General features: G+C 34.0%; 1 protein-coding gene and 2 pseudogenes across 1 annotated transcript; 2 read left to right on the plus strand and 1 right to left on the minus strand.

Moving 5' to 3' along the window:
• Positions 1-267: 267 nt before the first annotated feature.
• LOC138311350 (uncharacterized) lies at positions 268-6,035 on the minus strand (annotated as a pseudogene).
• Positions 6,036-6,262: 227 nt separating this feature from the next.
• Positions 6,263-17,812, plus strand: LOC138311363 (uncharacterized; annotated as a pseudogene).
• A 2,458-nt stretch (positions 17,813-20,270) lies between these two features.
• On the plus strand, positions 20,271-25,942 carry LOC138311364 (uncharacterized). The gene has a single exon (XM_069252771.1). The coding sequence runs from the start codon at positions 20,377-20,379 to the stop codon at positions 23,218-23,220; it is 2,844 nt and encodes a 947-aa protein (XP_069108872.1). The 5' UTR covers positions 20,271-20,376; the 3' UTR covers positions 23,221-25,942.
• Positions 25,943-26,634: the final 692 nt, after the last annotated feature.

Raw genomic sequence — 26,634 nt, forward strand, 5'->3', positions numbered from 1 at the left:
ATGAATCTGGCGATGTAGCAAGACGAATAGTACAATCTTCTACTTCCAAAAGATATTTATTTTCTTTTGATATAAATGATTGGGTCTGAAAAAAATGTAATATTTCCATTTCTGTCAGTAAAGCAGGTTTACATTTTACAAGGTTATTAATTAAAGTTTGCTTCCATGGGCAATCTAAGCTGCTACTTTCTATCACCTTACGTTTAGGAGGATGACTAGTTTTTATTTTTTTTACACCATGAAAACTATAATGAACAGTATTACTGGTACTCATTAATTCAGCTCTTCTAGTAATTATTTGTGTATCATCAGTGTTGTCAGGCTGACGAACACAGTAAACATCTTTTACAACTGAATGATCTGGCTGGGTAGATGAATCAGGTGTTGCTTGATATTGATTGTCAGCTACAATAAAACTTTTACCATTAAATATCCATTTCCCAGGTGGCTGCCTTGCGATGAAGCTTTCAACTTTTTCAAAATACTGTTCTGGATGATCCCTTCGAAGATGAAAGAGGTACATGTGGTGGTCTATTACAGTATATCTCTTCCGAATGTCAAAGGTCTCATCCAGGAGCAAAAGATCAAAGTTGCATCTCTGTAGATAAAAAGAAAAAAAATATGTCAAGAGTTTGTATAATGACCAAATAAACTGTATATCAAATATGAAATCACAATGCGAAATAAAGTTTTCAATACCCTACAAAATAAATATATACATGACCGTACAGTTACATGAAAAATTTCAACTACAGTGTATTAATTCAATGAAAGTCAAAAATAATTCAAAAATAATATTTTTACACAACTCAATGAATCTCCATAAGGTTTTATTGGTTTTTCATTTTTTACATCATTAATACCTTTATTGGTGTATAATTTTGAGTTAATTTTAGCAAACAATATCAAAACACTAAACTCAGATTACATTCAACAAAATTTATGGGATGTTTATCTTGAAACACACTAACCAAGGCAGGCGGACAGAGCCTCAAATCTGTAGAATCATCAGCATAGCCCCAGGGCAATGCCTCACACCACTCATCAAACGTACTGAAGATGTGTGTCTGGGAGAAGAAAACATATACCATTATTTACTATGCTATGCACAAATAGAGACTGAATATAGTGAATAAGAAAGTAATTATTTCAGTGACATTAAGATAAATAAAATGTGGTGTAACCTCACTTCACATACAACTTAACCTGCTAAATACCAGTAAGCAAATTAATGAAAAGACTAAAATATCTCAAACAGGTTATATAGATAGTATGACTTCTTACAATAAGTATGAATCAACATGAAGCTGTTACACAAATATCAAATTAAAGCATAATTAACTGTATTTATATTTAATGTTTGTGATATATATATATATTTTTAGTGTAAAAAAATAATTATAATGTTACATTAAAAACAAGCTGAAAAGATGTAAAATATAATGCCAACTAGATTCAAATTACAACAACTATTAAATCTCTCAATACAATGCACATTTATATTTATCACTTTGGGGAACTTACCATATATATGTGTCGAAGCATGTGGGTCTCCATCTCTCTAGCATCAGCTTGATGAACACCAAACACACAACCATCCCAGGAACACACAATATCAACTACATGAACTGAGGTGATGTGACACGCCAGCTCACACAAGGATGTGTATAGCGTTGTTGACGCTGCACACATCTCATGGAGACACTGAAAAAAAAAAAAAAGTCTTCCTTAAATAAAACAATATATAAATCTACGGTCAATACCTGGTAACTGACCCACAAGTGATTTAAATTCAAGTGACCCAAAAGTGATTTAAATTCAAAGGCTTAGAGGTGGAGGGGCTATAGGGAATATGTCAGAAAACCCAACTTCTTGGCCAACCCCCAGTCCCATCCTAAAAATCTTGGTTACTAAATTCATAACCAAAGGACTGTTGTTTAGCATCTGTTTATCATAAACTCCAAAATTTATATGTATGTGAATTATGGTAACTAGAATTCATCAAATCTATCAGATGAACTTGAACACTTCATGCTGATACTACCTTAAAGTCAGGGCCTGGGTTCTGTTCCACATCACCACAGCACAGTATCATGGATGGGATGGCAGGGTCAGGCTGAATGCATGGAGATGGAGCAAAAGATGTTGGTGGTGCTGGCAATGAGGGTGTTGGTGGTGCTGGTGTTGGTGGTTTTGGTGGTGCTAGCGATGATGGTGTCAGTGGTGCTAGCGATGATGGTGTCGGTGGTGCTAGCGATGATGGTGTCGGTGGTGCAAGCGATGATGGTGTCGGTGGTGCAAGCGATGATGGTGTCGGTGGTGCAAGTGATGATGGTGTCGGTGGTGCAAGTGATGATGGTGTTGATGGAGCTGGTGTTGATGGTGTCAGTGGTGCTGTGAAGAAATGAATAAAAATTGTAATCTATAAAAGAGACCACTGTCTGTTCATTCCCTGTATTACTGAATCTGATTATACAACAATGAACACTAATGCATTATCTATAATATTTAAAAAAGAAAAGGTATCGAAGTAATGGAACTACAAAGGTAGTGGTACAAAGGTACTATGTGCTTGACATTCATATCATACTATACTTCTAGTTCAGTTGGTCATTAGGAAATGTATTAATTTAATTTTTACATACCATTCTCTAAATGACTTTTGATAAAATGGTCTAAAAATACCATTTCACTGGAAAAAACATTCCCGCAGCATGTTGTTCCCTACAAATAATTAAGAATTAAATATATAATCAAGTTTCAACACCAGAGCCTTTTTGTATGAAACAAGCAATGATGAGTGGTTTATAATGTCATAAATATTATTTAAATAAATGAAGAAATTACCTTATGAAAAATTAAAGTTAAATTAACAAAATTATGTTGAAAGACAACTCAATGAAATAAAAAACATTGCTTAATTAATAGGAGAGGGCATTGAAATATAATACAAAATTCCATCACATTACAGTCTTGTTGTACATATACCTTTTTTGCTTCCCTTTTCCTCTTTGGTTGTGGCTTGCAATTGGCGGATGTTTTCTTTTTTACAATCTTCTTTAAGTAAAAAATATGTATGGTATATTTGATATTATTTACAAATGTAATCCATATAATCTCATATTAGGTAATACATATAGTCTCATCATTAACTCTACTCTAGCATATTCTGTTTTTGAATATACAACAAAAATGTGAACAACATAATGATGAATCAAGTGCTGGAGTAACATTCGAGTTGGTACTAGTATGTTAGAATTATGCTGTAGGCCTATAACTTAAACAACAAAGCTTATCACAATAACACAAACTTGAATGCACATCTCTTGCAGTCTCCATGCTTCAACATAACCAATGCAATTCAGGTACAACACAAAAATTGGCCTCAGCTGATCAAAAGATACTGAACATATCACCAAACTGAATGAACAAATTATATAAAAATTCATTGTCATAATTACCTCATGCTTTCTTTTCTCATAAAACAAGCCTGGCGTTGGTTGAAGTGCCACAGATACACCGCAAACATCCAGGACCTGCCTACCCTTTGTTAGTCTGTGAAAAGCAGTTTTTAACAATGAAATATATCTTCTTGTTAACAGTTTCCTATTTTCTATGAACAAAAGAAATCAGTTACAGGCATCTATTCCATCAAATGGGAATTTATATATATATATATATATATAAAGAACAATAATTACATTACAAACACATAGTGATCGTGCACAAATGATGTAATATTTGAAAACGGATATGCAACACAAGTGATCAATATATGAAAAAAAATTATGTTCAAGTCTGTTTAGGTAATTGACAACATTCATTTGTTATAAGGGCAATCATTATTCACATTGATGAAGCAAAAGTTTCAATTAAAACAAATGATTACAATGATGATGCTTGTAGAAACAATTATACTGATTAATCTAAAATAAGGAAAATTGGTACATTGTCATTCGATGCTTTAGTTATGCAGTAATCAATCTAGGTACATTGGGAAATCTACATCCTGATAAATAGATTCATGAGTTCAATTGAAAAATTTACAAGAAACCTTCACAGTTTTTTTCTTTCATAAAATAATCTTTTTAACTTTAAAAGAGTACTTGATCAGGGTATTTTGACAAGAGAGTAAGTTATTCCTTGTAAGGAAATTGGAAAGTGTATGAATGGTAGTTGATCAGAGCTAGATTGATCCCTGTCAAAAAATGGGGAATAACAAATGCAACTATTCTACAACATCGGTAGATATTATAATTTCTCATGCATTAAAGCACATAATGCAATTTACTAAAGCTCTAAATTGTAAATCTATTCAATAGGTGATGGTCACCAGGCACGTGCAAGAAATGATACGTGATGATCATTTTTTTCATAATGCAAAAAGTTGTCAATAGACTTTTACTAAAGAATTTAAGATATCATTTTTTTCCAAATATCATGCAATCCAGGATAAAAAGCATCAAAATAGAAATGACATTCACAACCTAGAATGAAATTTCAGCATCAACAAATTAAATTGAATGTTAGAGTCAACAAGTTGTATGTAAAATGGAGGTTTGAACAAGCAGGCCAAGTTAAAATGCTGTCAACATATAAATGATGGTAAAATGGTTAGTAAATTGATTATCAAAATGGTATATTACTGTTAGTATCAACATTGTAAATAAACATTAGTATCAACATGGTAATTGATGTATAAGATTATCAAACCCTTTAAAAATATGCTCTTTGCAATATGTAGGCTGTATAAAAATATATCATATAAGTGTTAATATTTATACCGTTGTTTGACAAGTCTGGTAGTTTTATATCTTATCTAAAAGTTGCTTTTTAAAAATTTAAATAAATTCCACTATTTAGACATAAATAATTTACACTTTTTAGACATAAACCATAAATGTCCAATAATCAATGACCCATAATTCATAAAAGCCAACCATAAAAAGGTATGGTCACAATAAATTACTGGTATAAATATGTAGAAAGATGGCTGTTGAGTTAATGCCTAATTTATAAAACACCATTTCATTTCATTGTCAGGATTTACCATGTGCCTAATTTTTTATGACATATATAAAACACTTGCACTCCAACCTATAAACCAGTACTTCACCCATATAGATATGAGAGAATATGAATAATACAGATACAAAAACATCCTATTAATATCCTAAATGTGTTTTCTAATTAGTATCTGGAAGTATTTTGTGGACTGATTAACTTCCAGCAGTACTGGTTCAGGATTTATCAATTCAGCATTCTAATAACAGCCAATATCATCTATGGACATGCCATGTTTATTGTAAGAGGAAAGCTTGAGTTCCCATAGAAAAATCACCAACCAACGGACAGGCATAAGATTCAAATTTGCGACCCATAGGTGATGGGCTTGTGGTAATATGTCACAAGATCTTAACCAATTGCCATTTGGCCACAAAGGCCCCCCCCCCCCCTTCAGGCAATTACAAGCAAATATCTAGTGCATATCATATAAGTGATATATACCGTACTAATTTGTGAAGGTAGATTGTCTCATAACATTAAGAACAATTATATTCAATGTCTACATTATTATACCTTGAGTGATCACTCCATGCAAAGTTTCTATTCTTCAGCGATTCTGGTAACAACATATTGGCCTAATGAACTTGCAATATGATATATTGGCTCTGTTCTCTATTTTAACTATGTAATAGCTATGGAAAGTGTACATATATATTGACTGGGCTAAATTTTACAGAATGAACAACATGATTTAATATAAATACTAGTAAATACACCACTCATAATATTAACTAAAATGTAACATACCATCGATCTCTGCTGCCTCTTGCCTGTCCTTCGGTAGTTACGCCACCAAGAGTTTGGTGCTACCTTCCTTCTCCTCCTCAACTTTGGGTATCTCCTGTTGAGATACTGCAATAAATATCAAGAGTACTGAGAGTTAGAACTATCGCCAGAGTGAACGCCTAATACTCCCTGCTGAACAAATTTAGTAATAACTCCATTAATAGACAGATCGCCAGGTATGCTATACATGTAGTCACGACTTGTGCAACAAACACACATGTACTTAATCATTGTCGGAGCAAACATCATAGCACACACAATCAAAAATATATATAATTTTAATTTCAGAATGTTAACACACATTCTAATGGATATATAGTCCTATGAAGTTTAATTTTTCCCATAGACCGAAAAGTTTGCACTGTAAGTTAAAATTTTTATAACGTCATGTTTTTCATTCGATATGGCCACGGGGTGCGCGACCAATCAAACGGCGCGTTATTAGAAAGTGACCTTGCCCTAACAGAGGCTATTTTCAGCAACAAGATGGCTGCAGAGTCTGAAGCGATGACCGGCAAATGGTATTTATTTACACTCTTATAATATTTCCTTTGCCAATGGTTATGTATGCTTTGTTTTAGTTTAAATATACATATATTAAGAACATGCAAACCAGTGTAGATGCTCTTAAAAGAGTGTGTTTTCCGCGGAAATTTAAATGAAACTTTTGCCCTATGCGGCCTGGGCAACTTCAGTAGGCAAATCTATTACGATTTACGAAACAATGCCATAATATTGTGGCGTAGATACTGTCCGATTTTCACCTAGTTGCCTTGTGTTGTGGATATCAAAAACAAATAGTATTTTGGAGGCTTCCTACGAACAGAAACTGCTTCAAGATATCGTTTTAACTTTTAATAATTAATATGTTTGTAACACCCCCCTTCGCTCGCTCTTCGCACACTCACACACACTCATAGTATGCCCCCTACGGCTAATGTTGTCGCATTGTTACAGTAACCGATATATAATAATATAGTTATATTGGGGATATGCACATTTTGTAGGACTATTATGTATGGGGCAAAGAAGTTAGGCCTATTCCAAAACAGTGTTAACAAAATATTGTAAAATTTTTAGGCAATCTGCCCCTTTATCAAAAACATTGCTATAGTATGTACATGCATATTATATGGATCATCCCTTCCACGGGGCGCTATTCCACTTCTAGTGTAGCAAATGGTGTCAGTAAATTGTTTATACAAACACTGGACAATCAGTTGAACATACTTGGCCACAGTACTAGTGGGGATCTCGGTAATATTGGGTCATATATTGTATAAACCTCAAACCAAAAGAAAACTCAGCTTCAGGTAGGCTAATTGTATCTTACAGAGCTACATTTTTCTCGCACCTCGGACAGGGAAATCTCGCATGATACCCAGTGCTAGATTTTTCTATCTCGTCCGATCTGTCTGGTACCTTTACGCGATTTTTGGCAGAATTTTACGTCATTCATGTAACAGTCCACGCATGTGACGTCATACTCTCGAATCGATGACAGCAGTTGATAATAAAGTACTTCATTGACCCTTAACTTATATAATTAGTAGTGACTCTATAATGTAGTGGTGACAGCACATAATATAGAATCTCGACAGGTGCTGAACAGTACTGTGAAGAACGTGAATAGGTAGAGGGGTCGACCTTAAAAAAACTTTTGTATACTGTACTATTTCTTCTTGGTTTTTTTTTAACAAAGTGATATAGGCTTTTACTTGCATGTTTAATTAGTAATAATTATTGATTAAAGACCTCAGGAATATAAATTTCTAAGGTATATCTTTATTTTATTATTGATAATTACATTTCGTTTCTTATATTTTCTTCATCATGATATGATCATTTTACCATCATTACAAATTTACCTTAACAAATTTAAATGTGTATGAATTTGAAAAACAATGTCTTGTTTCAGCTCTCTGACATATGCAGAGGTTGTATGGGCAATGCCATTCAATCCATTAATATTTCCAGTACATGTAGATGATGACGGGGATCTGCCACTTAACAAAAAAACTGTTTCAGGACACTGCATGGTAAGTGCTATTTGGTCTTGGTGTGTACTTACTTAGAGGTAATTTTCTATTCACTGAATGCTTCTAAAGATATTATTTAATCATTCTATAAACATTAATGTAAATTATATCTTAATTACATGTACATGTATACGTAAGTCTGGGTGTGTACATGTGCAGATGCAGTTATCACGCTATGTATTCTTTAGAATTTATGCAGTTATGGTCAGAATAATATGTTATGTATAGTACCCGATAATGTTTTCCTAGTGGCCAATAGTTCAATGAGACTCTTTTGAGCAATTTATTAAAACTGGAAAAATATATGTAACCTGGATGCAGATTATTCTAAATGTAATTTATTTCCCTGAACTCTACAAATTCTATCATAGAAGCATATGTAGCGGGATTGAACTGGCCATGGGTCAATCATCAGTGGCCAGGTAGCTCAGTCGGTAGAGCACTTGGCTAGTGTTTGAAGGGTCCCGAGTTCGAATCCCGGTGTGGCCGCTACATTTTCTCCTCTTCTGTTACACATATATAATTATATTTCAATATTGAGGCTTATGATTGTTTAAAATCAAGAGATATTTTGTCTGATTTAGCGTAAATGTTACATACAACATAGAAGACATAGGCAAGAAAAACATTTGGCGATCAAATTCAATAAAGACATGTAATTCACTCCAATAAAGGATGCATCTAGGATATGATACCTTTCAATAGATATGTGAAAGGAGCTGGTCAATGTGGCTTGTAGTAATGTACTATATTATACATAGGTCCCTGTCACTCAATTGACATAGCATGATTCTTTGACTCATTCAATAGGAGCCATGAATTTTCAGGGTACCCATCTGGAAAGGTGTGTATTTCACTTATTCTACACGCATTGTAGTGGAACAGAATCACAAGTCTGATGGGACTAATTCACGTACCACGTGATACCCAATAACGTTTGTGTTACTCTTTGTAATCTTCCCGCTGAAATGACGTTATCCCGCGATAACGTCATTTGACATCATTCCATCACCAATAGAAACAATAGTCCCGCACAAACGTTATTGGGTATCACCTGGTACGTGAATGAGTCCCATTTTAATTTTATTGTTTGGTTGCTATTTTTAGCCCACCATCATCAGATGGTGGGCTATTCAAATCGCCTTTCGTCCGTGGTCCGTCGTCCGTCCGTCCTTCCGTCCGTCCTTCCGTCCGTCCGTCCGTCCGTTAACAATTCTTGTTACCGCTAATTCTCAGAAAGTGCTGAAGAGTTCTTTCTCAAATTTCATATGTAGGTTCCCCTAGGACTCTAGTTGTGCATATTGCATTTTGGGACCGATCGGTCAACAAGATGGCCGACAGGCGGCCATCTTGAACTTTGATAGTTAAAGTTTGTTACCGCTATTTCTCAAAAAGTGCTGAAGGGATCTTTCTCAAATTTCATGTACAGGTTCCCCTAGGACCCTAGTTGTGCATATTGCATTTTGGGACTGATCGGTCAACAAGATGGCCGACAGGCAGCCATCTTGGATTTTGATAGTTAAAGTTTGTTACCGCTATTTCTCAAAAAGTACTGAAGGGATCTTTCTCAAATTTCATATATAGGTTCCCCTAGGGCCCTAGTTGTGCATATTGCATTTTGGGACCGATCGGTCAACAAGATGGCCGACAGGCGGCATCTTGGATTTTGATAGTTAAAGTTTGTTCTATTTCTCAGAAAGTATGAAGGGATCTTTCTCAAATTTCATATGTAGGTCCCCTAGGACCCTGTTGTGCATATTGCATTTTGGGACCGATCGGTCAACAAGATGGCCGACAGGTGGCCATCTTGGATTTTGACAGTTAAAGTTTGTTACCGCTATTACTCAAAAAGTACTGAAGGGATCTTTCTCAAATTTCATATATAGGTTTCCCTAGGGCCCTAGTTGTGCATATTGCATTTTGGGACTGATCGGTCAACAAGATGGCAGACAGGCGGCCATCTTGGATTTTGATAGTTAAAGTTTGTTACCACTATTTCTCAGAAAGTACTGAAGGTATCGTTCACAAATTTAATATGAAGGTTCCCCAAGGACCCTAGTTGTGCATATTGTTAATTGGGACCAATCGGTAAACAAGATGGCCGACCGACGGCCATATTGGATTTTGATTGTTAAAGTTTGTTACCGCTATTTCTCAGAAAGTACCGAAGGGATCTTTCTCAAATTTTATGTGTAGGTTCCCCTTGTACCCTAGTTGTGCATAGTACCTTTTTGGACTGATGCATAATGCCTTTCGGGACTGATCGGTAAACAAGATGGCCAACCGGCCACCATCTTAAATTTCATTGTTGAAGTTTGTTACCACTATTTCTTAGAAAGTACTATAGCGATCTGTCTCAAATTTTATATGTCGTGTGTTTGAAAAAGTTTGAAAAGCAGGGAAAAGATCCCTCTTTCCATTGTCAGACATAGATCATTCTTTGGTGGGCGCCAAGATCCCTCTGGGATCTCTTGTTAATTAAATCATGTATCCTTGTTGGTTAATTAGGGAGCGCTTTTAAGTATATTTTTTGTGTGTTATTTTGCACAATTTTAAAGGAGGGGGGGGGCGTATACTGGAATCAGGTTGTACGTCTGTCTGTCTGTAGACACTTTGTCCGGCGAACTGCTAAACTACTAGACAGATTTTGTTAAAAATTTGATACACAGAACCCTGACATAAAGGGCAGTTGAGTAAATTATATAGAGTTCTGTAATGTCCCCTATTGTCAGATCATATTGTCAGATCGCCAGCTGTCAATCAAACCGCACATGACTTTATATTTTTGATTGTGTGTGCTATGATGTTTGCTCCGACAATGATTAAGTACATGTGCGTTTGCACAAGTCGTGACTACATGTATAGCATACCTGGCGATCTGTCTATTAATGGAGTTATTACTAAATTTGTTCAGCAGGGAGTATTAGTCGTTCACTCTGGCAACATTTCTAACTCTCAGTACTCTTGATATTTATTGCAGTATCTCAACAGGAGATACCCAAAGTTGAGGAGGAGAAGGAAGGTAGCACCAAACTCTTGGTGGCGTAACTACCGAAGGACAGGCAAGAGGCAGCAGAGATCGATGGTATGTTACATTTTAGTTAATATTATGAGTGGTGTATTTACTAGTATTTATATTAAATCATGTTGTTCATTCTGTAAAATTTAGCCCAGTCAATATATATGTACACTTTCCATAGCTATTACATAGTTAAAATAGAGAACAGAGCCAATATATCATATTGCAAGTTCATTAGGCCAATATGTTGTTACCAGAATCGCTGAAGAATAGAAACTTTGCATGGAGTGATCACTCAAGGTATAATAATGTAGACATTGAATATAATTGTTCTTAATGTTATGAGACAAACTACCTTCACAAATTAGTACGGTATATATCACTTATATGATATGCACTAGACATTTGCTTGTAATTGCCTGAAGGAGGGGGGGGGGGGCTTTGTGGCCAAATGGCAATTGGTTAAGATCTTGTGACATATTACCACAAGCCCATCACCTATGGGTCGCAAATTTGAATCTTATGCCTGTCCGTTGGTTGGTGATTTTTCTCTGGGAACTCAAGCTTTCCTCTTACAATAAACATGGCATGTCCATAGATGATATTGGCTGTTATTAGAATGTTGAATTGATAAATCCTAAACCAGTACTGCTGGAAGTTAATCAGTCCACAAAATACTTCCAGATACTAATTAGAAAACACATTTAGGATATTAATAGGATGTTTTTGTATCTGTATTATTCATATTCTCTCATATCTATATGGGTGAAGTACTGGTTTATAGGTTGGAGTGCAAGTGTTTTATATATGTCATAAAAAATTAGGCACATGGTAAATCCTGACAATGAAATGAAATGGTGTTTTATAAATTAGGCATTAACTCAACAGCCATCTTTCTACATATTTATACCAGTAATTTATTGTGACCATACCTTTTTATGGTTGGCTTTTATGAATTATGGGTCATTGATTATTGGACATTTATGGTTTATGTCTAAAAAGTGTAAATTATTTATGTCTAAATAGTGGAATTTATTTAAATTTTTAAAAAGCAACTTTTAGATAAGATATAAAACTACCAGACTTGTCAAACAACGGTATAAATATTAACACTTATATGATATATTTTTATACAGCCTACATATTGCAAAGAGCATATTTTTAAAGGGTTTGATAATCTTATACATCAATTACCATGTTGATACTAATGTTTATTTACAATGTTGATACTAACAGTAATATACCATTTTGATAATCAATTTACTAACCATTTGACCATCATTTATATGTTGACAGCATTTTAACTTGGCCTGCTTGTTCAAACCTCCATTTTACATACAACTTGTTGACTCTAACATTCAATTTAATTTGTTGATGCTGAAATTTCATTCTAGGTTGTGAATGTCATTTCTATTTTGATGCTTTTTATCCTGGATTGCATGATATTTGGAAAAAAATGATATCTTAAATTCTTTAGTAAAAGTCTATTGACAACTTTTTGCATTATGAAAAAAATGATCATCACTTATCATTTCTTGCACGTGCCTGGTGACCATCACCTATTGAATAGATTTACAATTTAGAGCTTTAGTAAATTGCATTATGTGCTTAAATGCATGAGAAATTATAATATCTACCGATGTTGTAGAATAGTTGCATTTGTTATTCCCCATTTTTTGACAGGGATCAATCTAGCTCTGATCAACTACCATTCATACACTTTCCAATTTCCTTACAAGGAATAACTTACTCTCTTGTCAAAATACCCTGATCAAGTACTCTTTTAAAGTTAAAAAGATTATTTTATGAAAGAAAAAAACTGTGAAGGTTTCTTGTAAATTTTTCAATTGAACTCATGAATCTATTTATCAGGATGTAGATTTCCCAATGTACCTAGATTGATTACTGCATAACTAAAGCATCGAATGACAATGTACCAATTTTCCTTATTTTAGATAAATCAGTATAATTGTTTCTACAAGCATCATCATTGTAATCATTTGTTTTAATTGAAACTTTTGCTTCATCAATGTGAATAATGATTGCCCTTATAACAAATGAATGTTGTCAATTACCTAAACAGACTTGAACATAATTTTTTTTCATATATTGATCACTTGTGTTGCATATCCGTTTTCAAATATTACATCATTTGTGCACGATCACTATGTGTTTGTAATGTAATTATTGTTCTTTATATATATATATATATATAAATTCCCATTTGATGGAATAGATGCCTGTAACTGATTTCTTTTGTTCATAGAAAATAGGAAACTGTTAACAAGAAGATATATTTCATTGTTAAAAACTGCTTTTCACAGACTAACAAAGGGTAGGCAGGTCCTGGATGTTTGCGGTGTATCTGTGGCACTTCAACCAACGCCAGGCTTGTTTTATGAGAAAAGAAAGCATGAGGTAATTATGACAATGATTTTTTATATAATTTGTTCATTCAGTTTGGTGATATGTTCAGTATCTTTTGATCAGCTGAGGCCAATTTTTGTGTTGTACCTGAATTGCATTGGTTATGTTGAAGCATGGAGACTGCAAGAGATGTGCATTCAAGTTTGTGTTAGTGTGATAAGCTTTGTTGTTTAAGTTATAGGCCTACAGCATAATTCTAACATACTAGTACCAACTCGAATGTTACTCCAGCACTTGATTCATCATTATGTTGTTCACATTTTTGTTGTATATTCAAAAACAGAATATGCTAGAGTAGAGTTAATGATGAGACTATATGTATTACCTAATATGAGATTATATGGATTACATTTGTAAATAATATCAAATATACCATACATATTTTTTACTTAAAGAAGATTGTAAAAAAGAAAACATCCGCCAATTGCAAGCCACAACCAAAGAGGAAAAGGGAAGCAAAAAAGGTATATGTACAACAAGACTGTAATGTGATGGAATTTTGTATTATATTTCAATTCCCTCTCCTATTAATTAAGCAATGTTTTTTATTTCATTGAGTTGTCTTTCAACATAATTTTGTTAATTTAACTTTAATTTTTCATAAGGTAATTTCTTCATTTATTTAAATAATATTTATGACATTATAAACCACTCATCATTGCTTGTTTCATACAAAAAGGCTCTGGTGTTGAAACTTGATTATATATTTAATTCTTAATTATTTGTAGAGAACAACATGCTGCGGGAATGTTTTTTCCAGTGAAATGGTATTTTTAGACCATTTTATCAAAAGTCATTTAGAGAATGGTATGTAAAAATTAAATTAATACATTTCCTAATGACCAACTGAACTAGAAGTATAGTATGATATGAATGTCAAGCACATAGTACCTTTGTACCACTACCTTTGTAGTTCCATTACTTCGATACCTTTTCTTTTTTAAATATTATAGATAATGCATTAGTGTTCATTGTTGTATAATCAGATTCAGTAATACAGGGAATGAACAGACAGTGGTCTCTTTTATAGATTACAATTTTTATTCATTTCTTCACAGCACCACTGACACCATCAACACCAGCTCCATCAACACCATCATCACTTGCACCACCGACACCATCATCACTTGCACCACCGACACCATCATCGCTTGCACCACCGACACCATCATCGCTTGCACCACCGACACCATCATCGCTAGCACCACCGACACCATCATCGCTAGCACCACCGAAACCACCAACACCAGCACCACCAACACCCTCATTGCCAGCACCATCAACACCAGCACCATCAACACCATCATTGCCAGCACCATCAACACCAGCACCATCAACACCAGCACCATCAACACCAGCACCACCAACACCCTCATTGCCAGCACCACCAACATCTTTTGCTCCATCTCCATGCATTCAGCCTGACCCTGCCATCCCATCCATGATACTGTGCTGTGGTGATGTGGAACAGAACCCAGGCCCTGACTTTAAGGTAGTATCAGCATGAAGTGTTCAAGTTCATCTGATAGATTTGATGAATTCTAGTTACCATAAATCACATACATATAAATTTTGGAGTTTATGATAAACAGATGCTAAATAACAGTTCTTTGGTTATGAATTTAGTAACCAAGATTTTTAGGATGGGACTGGGGGTTGGCCAAGAAGTTGGGTTTTCTGACATATTCCCTATAGCCCCTCCACCTCTAAGCCTTTGAATTTAAATCACTTTTGGGTCACTTGAATTTAAATCACTTGTGGGTCAGTTACCAGGTATTGACCGTAGATTTATATATTGTTTTATTTAAGGAAGACTTTTTTTTTTTCTTTCAGTGTCTCCATGAGATGTGTGCAGCGTCAACAACGCTATACACATCCTTGTGTGAGCTGGCGTGTCACATCACCTCAGTTCATGTAGTTGATATTGTGTGTTCCTGGGATGGTTGTGTGTTTGGTGTTCATCAAGCTGATGCTAGAGAGATGGAGACCCACATGCTTCGACATATATATTTGGTAAGTTCCCCAAAGTGATAAATATAAATGTGCATTGTATTGAGAGATTTAATAGTTGTTGTAATTTGAATCTAGTTGGCATTATATTTTACATCTTTTCAGCTTGTTTTTAATGTAACATTATAATTTTTTTTTACACTAAAAATATATATATATACAGTCGAGACTGTCTGAGCGACCCCCTGTATGTAACGACTCCCTGTCTTATGTGACCTTACTTGGGACCCCCCCAACGTAATTTGTTATATAATTGGTCTGTTTTCAGCGACTCCCTGTCTTACGTGACAAGCGACCGTGTTTTTACAACCCCAAAACTATAAAAGGTCTGTCTTGAGCGACTTTTCATTCGCCTGCGGCCTTAAATTATGATCGATAAAGAGGTGTGAACATCGAAGTAAACATTGTCTGTTGTCTGTTAGAGTACATAACTCTGTAACCAGTTTTGACGGATCATGAAAGATCGTTTTTTCCACAATATTTGGCTTCAAAACTATAAAATAGGTCAGGTACCATCCAGATATTTCTCCTTAATAAACAATGGTAAACATTGACAATAAATAACGATACACGTAAAATAAATCAGCATGGTTTATTTTGCCTACCGTATCATCTATGGCTTGGCGTGGGTGACTCTCGTTTCGTTTTGTACGTGACATTTACGACCAAACATAATTTCACTCCTTGATATGAGTAAGAAGTCATTATAATTGCCATCCTGAAGTCAGCAACCCTATCTTTTCTTGAAATGTTTCTCCTAATGCCAGTCAGTGAGGCTTCGGTAATGGCCGCCATTTGGTAGGTGTGTACAGTAGATTTGTAAAATTCAGCAAAATAAAGCACAGGCTTTGAAATATTACCTCTACAAAAGTACTCTTTTTTCATCTAAGCTTACACAACACCTGCAATTATTTTGTAGAGGTCATTTTAGGACAGGTCTGATTTTTGTGGTTTTTTTCTTGTGTCGGTTAAAACCATGATAATTTTTTAAATAGAAGAAAAATGGGTTTTTAATCCAAAATTACACCCCCTCCAGATATAATTTTTGTCTTAAACACAGTTTAAACCCAAATACCAATGTACATGCGTCTGCTTGTATTTACATGTATTGCTAAATGATTTTTTATATAAAAAACAAATCAGTTTTATTTTTCTAAAAATTAATAATTATTATTTTTAAATAATTTAAAAGAATATCAGGTTAATTGATATATTAATAAACAAGATATGTATTTAATGACAATTTATAACCTACAGATTTTCAAACAGTAATGTTGCGGTTAGACTGTCTTAAGTGACTCCCTGTCTTATGTGACCTTTTTGTACACCCCCTCCAGTCACATAAGACAGTCTCGACTGTATCACAAACATTAAATATAAATACAGTTAATTATGCTTTAATTTGATATTTGTGTAACAGCTTCATGTTGATTCATACTTATTTTAAGAAGTCATACTATCTATATAACCTGTTTGAGATATTTTAGTCTTTTCATTAATTTGCTTACTGGTATTTAGCAGGTTAAGTTGTATGTGAAGTGAGGTTACACCACATTTTATTTATCTATAATGTCACTGAAAAAATTACTTTCTTATTCACTATATTCAGTCTCTATTTGTGCATAGCATAGTAAATAATGGTATATGTTTTCTTCTCCCAGACACACATCTTCAGTACGTTTGATGAGTGGTGTGAGGCATTGCCCTGGGGCTATGCTGATGATTCTACAGATTTGAGGCTCTGTCCGCCTGCCTTGGTTAGTGTGTTTCAAGATAAACATCCCATAAATTTTATTGAATGTAATCTGAGTTTAGTGTTTTGATATTGTTTGCTAAAATTAACTCAAAATTATACACCAATAAAGGTATTAATGATGTAAAAAATGAAAAACCAATAAAACCGTATGGAGATTCATTGAGTTGTGTAAAAATATTATGTTTGAATTATTTTTGACTTTCATTGAATTAATACACTGTAGTTGAAAATTTTCATGTAACTGTATACGGTCATGTATATATTTATTTTGTAGGGTATTGAAAACTTTATTTCACATTGTGATTTCATATTTGATATACAGTTTATTTGGTCATTATACAAACTCTTGACATATTTTTTTTCTTTTTATCTACAGAGATGCAACTTTGATCTTTTGCTCCTGGATGAGACCTTTGACATTCGGAAGAGATATACTGTAATAGACCACCACATGTACCTCTTTCATCTTCGAAGGGATCATCCAGAACAGTATTTTGAAAAAGTTGAAAGCTTCATCGCAAGGCAGCCACCTGGGAAATGGATATTTAATGGTAAAAGTTTTATTGTAGCTGACAATCAATATCAAGCAACACCTGATTCATCTACCCAGCCAGATCATTCAGTTGTAAAAGATGTTTACTGTGTTCGTCAGCCTGACAACACTGATGATACACAAATAATTACTAGAAGAGCTGAATTAATGAGTACCAGTAATACTGTTCATTATAGTTTTCATGGTGTAAAAAAAATAAAAACTAGTCATCCTCCTAAACGTAAGGTGATAGAAAGTAGCAGCTTAGATTGCCCATGGAAGCAAACTTTAATTAATAACCTTGTAAAATGTAAACCTGCTTTACTGACAGAAATGGAAATATTACATTTTTTTCAGACCCAATCATTTATATCAAAAGAAAATAAATATCTTTTGGAAGTAGAAGATTGTACTATTCGTCTTGCTACATCGCCAGATTCATCCGAAGGTGTTTTCTTATGTAATGTTTTCAAAGTGGAGACTGGTGGAAAAGAAATAAATTATTGTAGATTTATTGAATCAGGATATTATACTAATTTCATGGCCCAAGTAGGTAAGGACTGCCTGATGGAAGCTTTAAATACATCAGCAGAATCTTTATTTCTTCACCAGGTTGTAACTGAATCAGACATACTAAAGTTAATCCAAAAGAGGGAGAGCAATAGGAAAAATAAAGGGAAAAAAGGTAGAGCAGACAAAAATTACAAAAACTGTTTAAAAAATTTAAAGCAGTTACTGGCAAATTTGGTAAGACTGGCTCAGAATTGTAATGTCAATTTTAGTCATCATATTCTACATTGTGTTCGAAAAGGCTTTCATGCTGAAATTGAGCCTAGTACATTTTCAGATGATTGGTTTTTACATTCTGATCTGAATGATGTATCAAGATCTATTTGGCAAAGATTGTTATTGTCATTTCCATTAGATAGATTAGTTGAACCATCAAAATCCTCGGACATTTTTTCTGAAGAAAATGTTTCTCCCAGTGCAACTTTACTAGCACAATCAAATTCTCTAAATTATTTATCTAACTGTCATCTTATATCAGATGGTAAAACAAGATATGAAGAAAGATTTCCAACCTCCAAATCCTTACCAAAATCTTTTCGAAATAAAATCATTTGGCATTTCTTGAAAAGTGATATCGGACAGGTACTGAAAGTGTTTAAAACATGTAAACCTCCTATTGATGAACATGGAAGTTTTTCCACAAACATGAATTATGAAATTATTCCTCCTATTCCTCCTCAAATTGTATCACATACAATGCGCAGATCAAAAAGGAAGTGTGTTGCTACAGCTGAAACTATTAATGAACAGTTACAGAATAATACTCCTCTTCAAAATCTGGCAAATCTGTGTGGAATTTTTGATTCCTTTATACGGAATTTGGTTCAAAATGGAACTCTTATTTTTCATACACATACCAATGAAAAAATTTGTGTCATTATGAATGACTACAATTCTGAAAATGGAAAATTTTGTGATTATGAGTATATATATACTTGTCGAGAAATTACAGAAGAAGGATTTTTGTTTAGATGTTCATGTAGAATATACAAAACTTTATTGGAATGTGCTGGAAGTGAAGATGTCTCTTATGACTCTCTAGATATTTCTACAGGTATAAAATGTATGCATTGTCGTTTTCTGAAAGACTATATTATTCCAGTCTTAGACAATCACTCGGACAATGAAACTCAACTCAGTACTAAAGTCATGGAAGGTTTAGGTTTCTGTGGAAAACCATTTGTAAAACTGACTGGTAAAAATGGTACAAAGAAGTTTTCCATTTTTGATTCATTAGAGGATGACCCATCATTTGTACACATTACATTTAATGCTGGCATAGACAGATATGTTATTTCATGTATGAATGGATATTGTAAGTCTGTCAGAGGATCAAAGAGAAATATTGATAATTTTTCTAACTCTAAGACTCTTTGCAAGCATTTAAAAGTAATATATGAGTCTCAAGAATGGACAGAATTCAAAACAGAAAATGGAGAAGACATTGAATTAGATCAAACAAATTTAGAGAATAATTCTGCAATTCCAGAAATTGAATTAGATATTGAATCTGAATTATTATCAGATCCTACTGATCATGATGTTTTTGATCAAGCAAGTGGATTGTGGAAATTCCCCTGTAAAAGTACTCATACTGCTCAAATGGAATATTCTGAGGAGCTTTCTTATGCTGTGCAAGCACGTGACATGCTTAATGATAAAAACTCCGACTGTGTTCCACGTATTGATGGATGTCTGAAAGGACCAATACTTGTCCATAAAAGTCCAACTACAACATGTCCATGTGGTGTGGGATGGACAAACAACAATAATCCCCAGGGTGTCACAACGTTTAGTAGAAAACTTATTATTTATACAGAAATTGCCCCTGTTGCATGTCATATCCATACTCGTGTATGTTTAGCATCTTTGTGCAAATTAGAATGGGATGAGGGAAAGGAATTATGTTTACATGTATATAGCTCTGAGACTGCAGCTGGGGATGAAATAGGGTGGATGTTTGTTAATCAAGTTGTAAGTTCAAAAATTACTTTCTCTGGATTTTGCAAAAATATGTCATCAACTTACAAAAGGCGTTGTGTGTATTCTAGAGTAAAATTTTCGAAATAAAATCATTTGGCATTTTTTGAAAAGTGATATCGGACAGGTACTGAAAGTGTTTAAAACATGTAAACCTCCTATTGATGAACATGGAAGTTTTTCCACAAACATGAATTATGAAATTATTCCTCCTATTCCTCCTCAAATTGTATCACATACAATGCGCAGATCAAAAAGGAAGTGTGTTGCTACAGCTGAAACTATTAATGAACAGTTACAGAATAATACTCCTCTTCAAAATCTGGCAAATCTGTGTGGAATTTTTGATTCCTTTATACGGAATTTGGTTCAAAATGGAACTCTTATTTTTCATACACATACCAATGAAAAAATTTGTGTCATTATGAATGACTACAATTCTGAAAATGGAAAATTTTGTGATTATGAGTATATATATACTTGTCGAGAAATTACAGAAGAAGGATTTTTGTTTAGATGTTCATGTAGAATATACAAAACTTTATTGGAATGTGCTGGAAGTGAAGATGTCTCTTATGACTCTCTAGATATTTCTACAGGTATAAAATGTATGCATTGTCGTTTTCTGAAAGACTATATTATTCCAGTCTTAGACAATCACTCGGACAATGAAACTCAACTCAGTACTAAAGTCATGGAAGGTTTAGGTTTCTGTGGAAAACCATTTGTAAAACTGACTGGTAAAAATGGTACAAAGAAGTTTTCCATTTTTGATTCATTAGAGGATGACCCATCATTTGTACACATTACATTTAATGCTGGCATAGACAGATATGTTATTTCATGTATGAATGGATATTGTAAGTCTGTCAGAGGATCAAAGAGAAATATTGATAATTTTTCTAACTCTAAGACTCTTTGCAAGCATTTAAAAGTAATATATGAGTCTCAAGAATGGACAGAATTCAAAACAGAAAATGGAGAAGACATTGAATTAGATCAAACAAATTTAGAGAATAATTCTGCAATTCCAGAAATTGAATTAGATATTGAATCTGAATTATTATCAGATCCTACTGATCATGATGTTTTTGATCAAGCAAGTGGATTATGGAAATTCCCCTGTAAAAGTACTCATACTGCTCAAATGGAATATTCTGAGGAGCTTTCTTATGCTGTGCAAGCACGTGACATGCTTAATGATAAAAACTCCGACTGTGTTCCACGTATTGATGGATGTCTGAAAGGACCAATACTTGTCCATAAAAGTCCAACTACAACATGTCCATGTGGTGTGGGATGGACAAACAACAATAATCCCCAGGGTGTCACAACGTTTAGTAGAAAACTTATTATTTATACAGAAATTGCCCCTGTTGCATGTCATATCCATACTCGTGTATGTTTAGCATCTTTGTGCAAATTAGAATGGGATGAGGGAAAGGAATTATGTTTACATGTATATAGCTCTGAGACTGCAGCTGGGGATGAAATAGGGTGGATGTTTGTTAATCAAGTTGTAAGTTCAAAAATTACTTTCTCTGGATTTTGCAAAAATATGTCATCAACTTACAAAAGGCGTTGTGTGTATTCTAGAGGGTTTATGGACCCTGGTGTGTTCTTAAAGTGGTGGTTTAGTTGGGCCTCAAATATGAAAATAGACTTTAGAAGGCCTTGCTCTATTTGTAAATTTAAACCAAAACAGTTGGCATGTGATGGCACTAAAATTGGAATAGGTTTTCGAAATGCAAAGTTTGAACCAATTGAAAAATCAAGGGACAATGTTTTACATGAAACCTTACATCGGAGATTAGATAGGTGTTTCTTAACTCAAAGTGTTGATATATCAGCCAATGTGTTGATGATTTGTAGAGAACACATGTTTCATTTAGGTAGTGTTGTTTCTGATGATAAGTATGTAAAAGATGACAAATTAACTGAAGAAGTTATCAAAGCAAGAACAGACACACTTCTACAAATTTTCCCGGAGGAAGCACTTCCCTCTCTAAGACGCTTTCTTGATGAAATGCCTGATTTAGAAAAGGATGCGTATGGCAAATTGTTAGTAATGCTATCTTCAACAGCTCCTTTGTCTACTGTTATTCCAGACATAGTGGTGGCGGACCTTCGTCAACTTTTAGTACATATTAATGGTGATGATCCACACCCAGGTGAAGATCGCCTATTTAATTCCATCATGCACAAGCTGCGTTTCTTTTGTCCAGAAATAAGAACATTAATTGCAAACTCCATGTATTGTAATTTTGATAGACAAGGTGAAAACGTTTTACCGGATGATATTTTATCCTTTGTCAGATACATTTTGAACCGTGTATCCACAATAGAAATGTATCCTTCCGAGCAAGCTTCAGAGCAGTTAGGCACATATAATCCACCAAAATATGGTAGAGCCTACTACTTTTCACCGAGTGGTTGTTCTGTTAGAAGCATCCGGAATTTTACAATAGACCAAGGAAAGACTTGCAGAAATACAGTTGCTGATGATAACCCAATGCCATTCGAAACTTGTAACAAGTTGTTTTCCAAAGTTCAAGTTTCTGCCAGAGGTTCCACTTCTTTGTTTTTGTGGTTCTGTCCATCACATGGTCATTGTTATGGTTTTCATATGGCTTATGCAGAGGGAAGGAAAGATCCATATGCTTCTCTTTATAGTTATCTTGAAATTCCTCCTGATGAAATATTTTATGATTTTGGTTGTAACCTACAAGAGTACTGTTTGAATCGGGAAAGTGAATATTTTCGATCCGTTCGTTTTTTTCATGATATATTCCATGGATACTCCCATAAATGTTCTCGGGGTTACCGGTCCTCAAGGTTACTTGGATTCGATGCAATTAATTCTGAAATATGTGAGCAATTTAACAGTTTCATACAATGTATTAAATCTGCTGCTCGCCAAATGAATCAAACACATTTCTGTTTTTACTTGCAGTTTTTCCTTCATATGTGGAATACACAAAAACAGGAAAGATACAAGAAAAAGCTTATGGTTGCTCTAGCTGGTTCTGACTAGATTGCATTAAATGTTTCACAAAGAAGAAAACAAACTTGTTTGAATATTTCACCCACTTCGGTCTTAAGAAATCAGTTGAAATGAAATAGTTTTGTTGCTAAAATTGGTGTAGTGAAATCAGTAACTGTATATTAATTATTCACCTGCTTGGGTCTTGTGAAAAGAATATAAATATAATGTACCAATTATACATTATTTTATTTATCTGGGTCATTTGAAGTATTTGGGGAACATTGTTCTTGCTTTGGTCCAATGAAATCTGTAACTGAATTCAGCTAAATATATTCACTTGCTTGGGTCTTGTAAAATCAACAAAATACATTTCTTTCACTTGCTTGGGTCTTGTGAAATCAACTGAATATATTACTCTCGCTTGCTTGGGTCTTGTGAAATCAACTAAATCTACTTTTTTCACTTGATTGGGTTTTGAGAAATCAGCTAAATCTATAAATTTCACTTGCTTGGGTCTTGTGTAATCAGCTACATATGTTTTTCACTTGCTTGGGTCTTGTGAAATCAGCTAAATCTATATTTTGATCTTGCTTTCATAGAATCAATAAATTAATTTTTCACTTGCTTGGTTGTGGTACTGATTTTAGTTTTAAATTTCTCACTTATAGCTTTCAAACAATATTTCTAATATCAATGTATGTTAGCAAAAGTATTAGATTAACATGTTATGCTTGATATTGATTGTCTCTAAAAGTAAAACTGTACCATTATATATATACTGCCATTTGTAATACCTGTATATCATTTGTGTATTCATATTAATCACGTGAAAATGTTTTCCTAATTTATCAACAATATTTGTTTCAATCTTGATGTTCAAGATATCTTTAAAAGATTGTACACCCTCACCATGAGATGATGGGATTTATATCTTAGAGGGATATTTATGTATTATGGTTGTTGTTTATAATTCATTCTTTTTAGTGCAGACGGGCATGTGAGTTTAAGTTGTGGTGCAATACACATTAACATTAAGTCAAGCATCAATTTTTTGCATTTAAACATGCTTCTGTATCTAACTAATATTAGACACATTACCTAATGAGATGAAGAGCTACATGTGTACCAATTTTACTGGATTAAATGACATTGACATTCTTTTGAGGTCACAGCCATTATTTGGCCGAAGATTTGATGAGAGGCAAAATACCCCGTTACCAACCTTTGATAGTGTCTAGTGGTAACCACAATTACCAACCTTTGATAGTGTCTAGTGGTAACCACAGTTACCAACCTTTAACAGTACTGGTGTCTAGTGGTAACCACAGTTACCAACCTTTGACACAGTACTGGTGTCTAGTGGTAACCACAGTTACCAACCTTTGACAGTGTCTAGTGGTAACCACAGTTACCAACCTTTGACAGTACTGGTGTCTAGTGGTAACCACAGTTACCAACCTTTGACAGTGTCTAGTGGTAACCACAGTTACCAACCTTTGACAGTGTCTAGTGGTAACCACAGTTACCAACCTTTGACAGTGTCTAGTGGTAACCACAGTTACCAACCTTTGACAGTGTCTAGTGGTAACCACAGTTACCAACCTTTGACAGTGTCTAGTGGTAACCACAGTTACCAACCTTTGACAGTGTCTAGTGGTAACCACAGTTACCAACCTTTGACAGTGTCTAGTGGTAACCACAGTTACCAACCTTTGACAGTGTCTAGTGGTAACCACAGTTACCAACCTTTGACAGTGTCTAATGGTAACCACAGCTACCAACCTTTGATAGTGTCTAGTGGTAACCACATTTACCAACCTTTGGTAGTGTCTAATGGTAACATATTTTTGTTTTGTTTTGCCATCTTTAATTAATGATTGTGTTGAGATATCGCCGTGCATATCCTGGTCAATTTTTCTTGATCTTTTTACCGAGTTTTTGATGATATGTTACAATTAGAACAAATATAATTATTACTATTATTAGATGATAATATCAGTCATACTTGACATTTCACTTCAACTTTTAACATTTCATTAGTGGTCATAAGCATGTTTAATGCCAGTTAGTAAGCATTTAAACTGGTTAGACTATAGATCACTTTAATGACTTGTAAATCATGTAGCAAGAATTTAAATTTGAACTGTGCCACTTGTTAATTAGGGTATTGTAAACGGCAAGTGTATGATACAATGTATCACCATTTTATTGTATGAGTGTACTTAAATTGATTCTTGTCACATATTTGTTCTCCATCTATATACATCACCTGCCTTGGTCACTGTCATACAAATATGTTGTTTGTTTTATATGTATATATTAGGTACCATGCATACATGTAACCTGGGCTGTATTTCACTGTACATATATTTATTCTTGTGGCCATTTCAGGTGATGCATGCAAGGTTTTGACAGCTGTGTTTTTTAAATTCATATTAGGCTTTTAAGTGATGAAACACTTGCCAGCTGTGACAAATCATACTGTCACTTTCTTTATGGGATATAAGGTTTAAGCACCCTCTCAGCAGCAATAATCTTATCATATTTGGTAGGCATTTCACGTCATTTGCCATTCGTAATTGCACCAGGAACCTGTTTATCTTTTATACTGTTATATAATTGACTCACATAGCTTCAGTACTTGGCTTGGTGTAGTGTAAGTTTCTGTTGGCCATGTCATTAACTGGAGAGTCAAACACCAGTGCACCACAGTTGTTACTTCTCTTTAGTTTAAAAAATGTGAATAAATGATGACACAATTAATACTTTCTATCATGCCTTTGAGTTGTTTTTTCATTAAAAAGTAATAAGTTGAAAACAACAATGTATAATGTTAACATTGACGCGGTATAATGTTGACAATGACATGGTATAATGTTGACAACAAAAATGTATAATGTTGACAATGACATGGTATAATGTTGACAACAACAATGTATAATGTTGACAATGACATGGTATAATGTTGACAACAACAATGTATAATGTTGACAACAACAATGTATAATGTTGACAATGACAATGTATAATGTTGACAACAACAATGTATAATGTTGACAATGACATGGTATAATGTTGACAACAACAATGTATAATGTTGACAACAACAATGTATAATGTTGACAACAACAATGTATAATGTTGACAACAACAATGTATAATGTTGACAACAACAATGTATAATGTTGACACTGACTTGGAATAGTGCTGACAACAACAATGTTTTATGTTGACAATGACATGGTAAAATGCTGACAACAGAAGTGTATAATGTTGACAAAAACAATGTATATAATGTTGACAACAACAATGTATAATGTTGACAACAACAATGTATAATGTTGACAATGACAATGTATAATGTTGACAACAACAATGTATAATGTTGACAACAACAATGTATAATGTTGACAACAACAATGTATAATGTTGACAACAACAATGTATAATGTTGACAACAAC

This window comes from Argopecten irradians, unplaced genomic scaffold (assembly GCF_041381155.1).
Source record: "Argopecten irradians isolate NY unplaced genomic scaffold, Ai_NY scaffold_0018, whole genome shotgun sequence".
Classification (NCBI taxonomy): Eukaryota; Metazoa; Mollusca; class Bivalvia; order Pectinida; family Pectinidae; genus Argopecten; species Argopecten irradians.

What these genes read in the sequence shown, in the direction of transcription:
- LOC138311364 (XM_069252771.1), top strand. Translation starts at nt 20,377, where the DNA reads ATGAATTATGAAATTATTCCTCCTATTCCTCCTCAAATTGTATCACAT.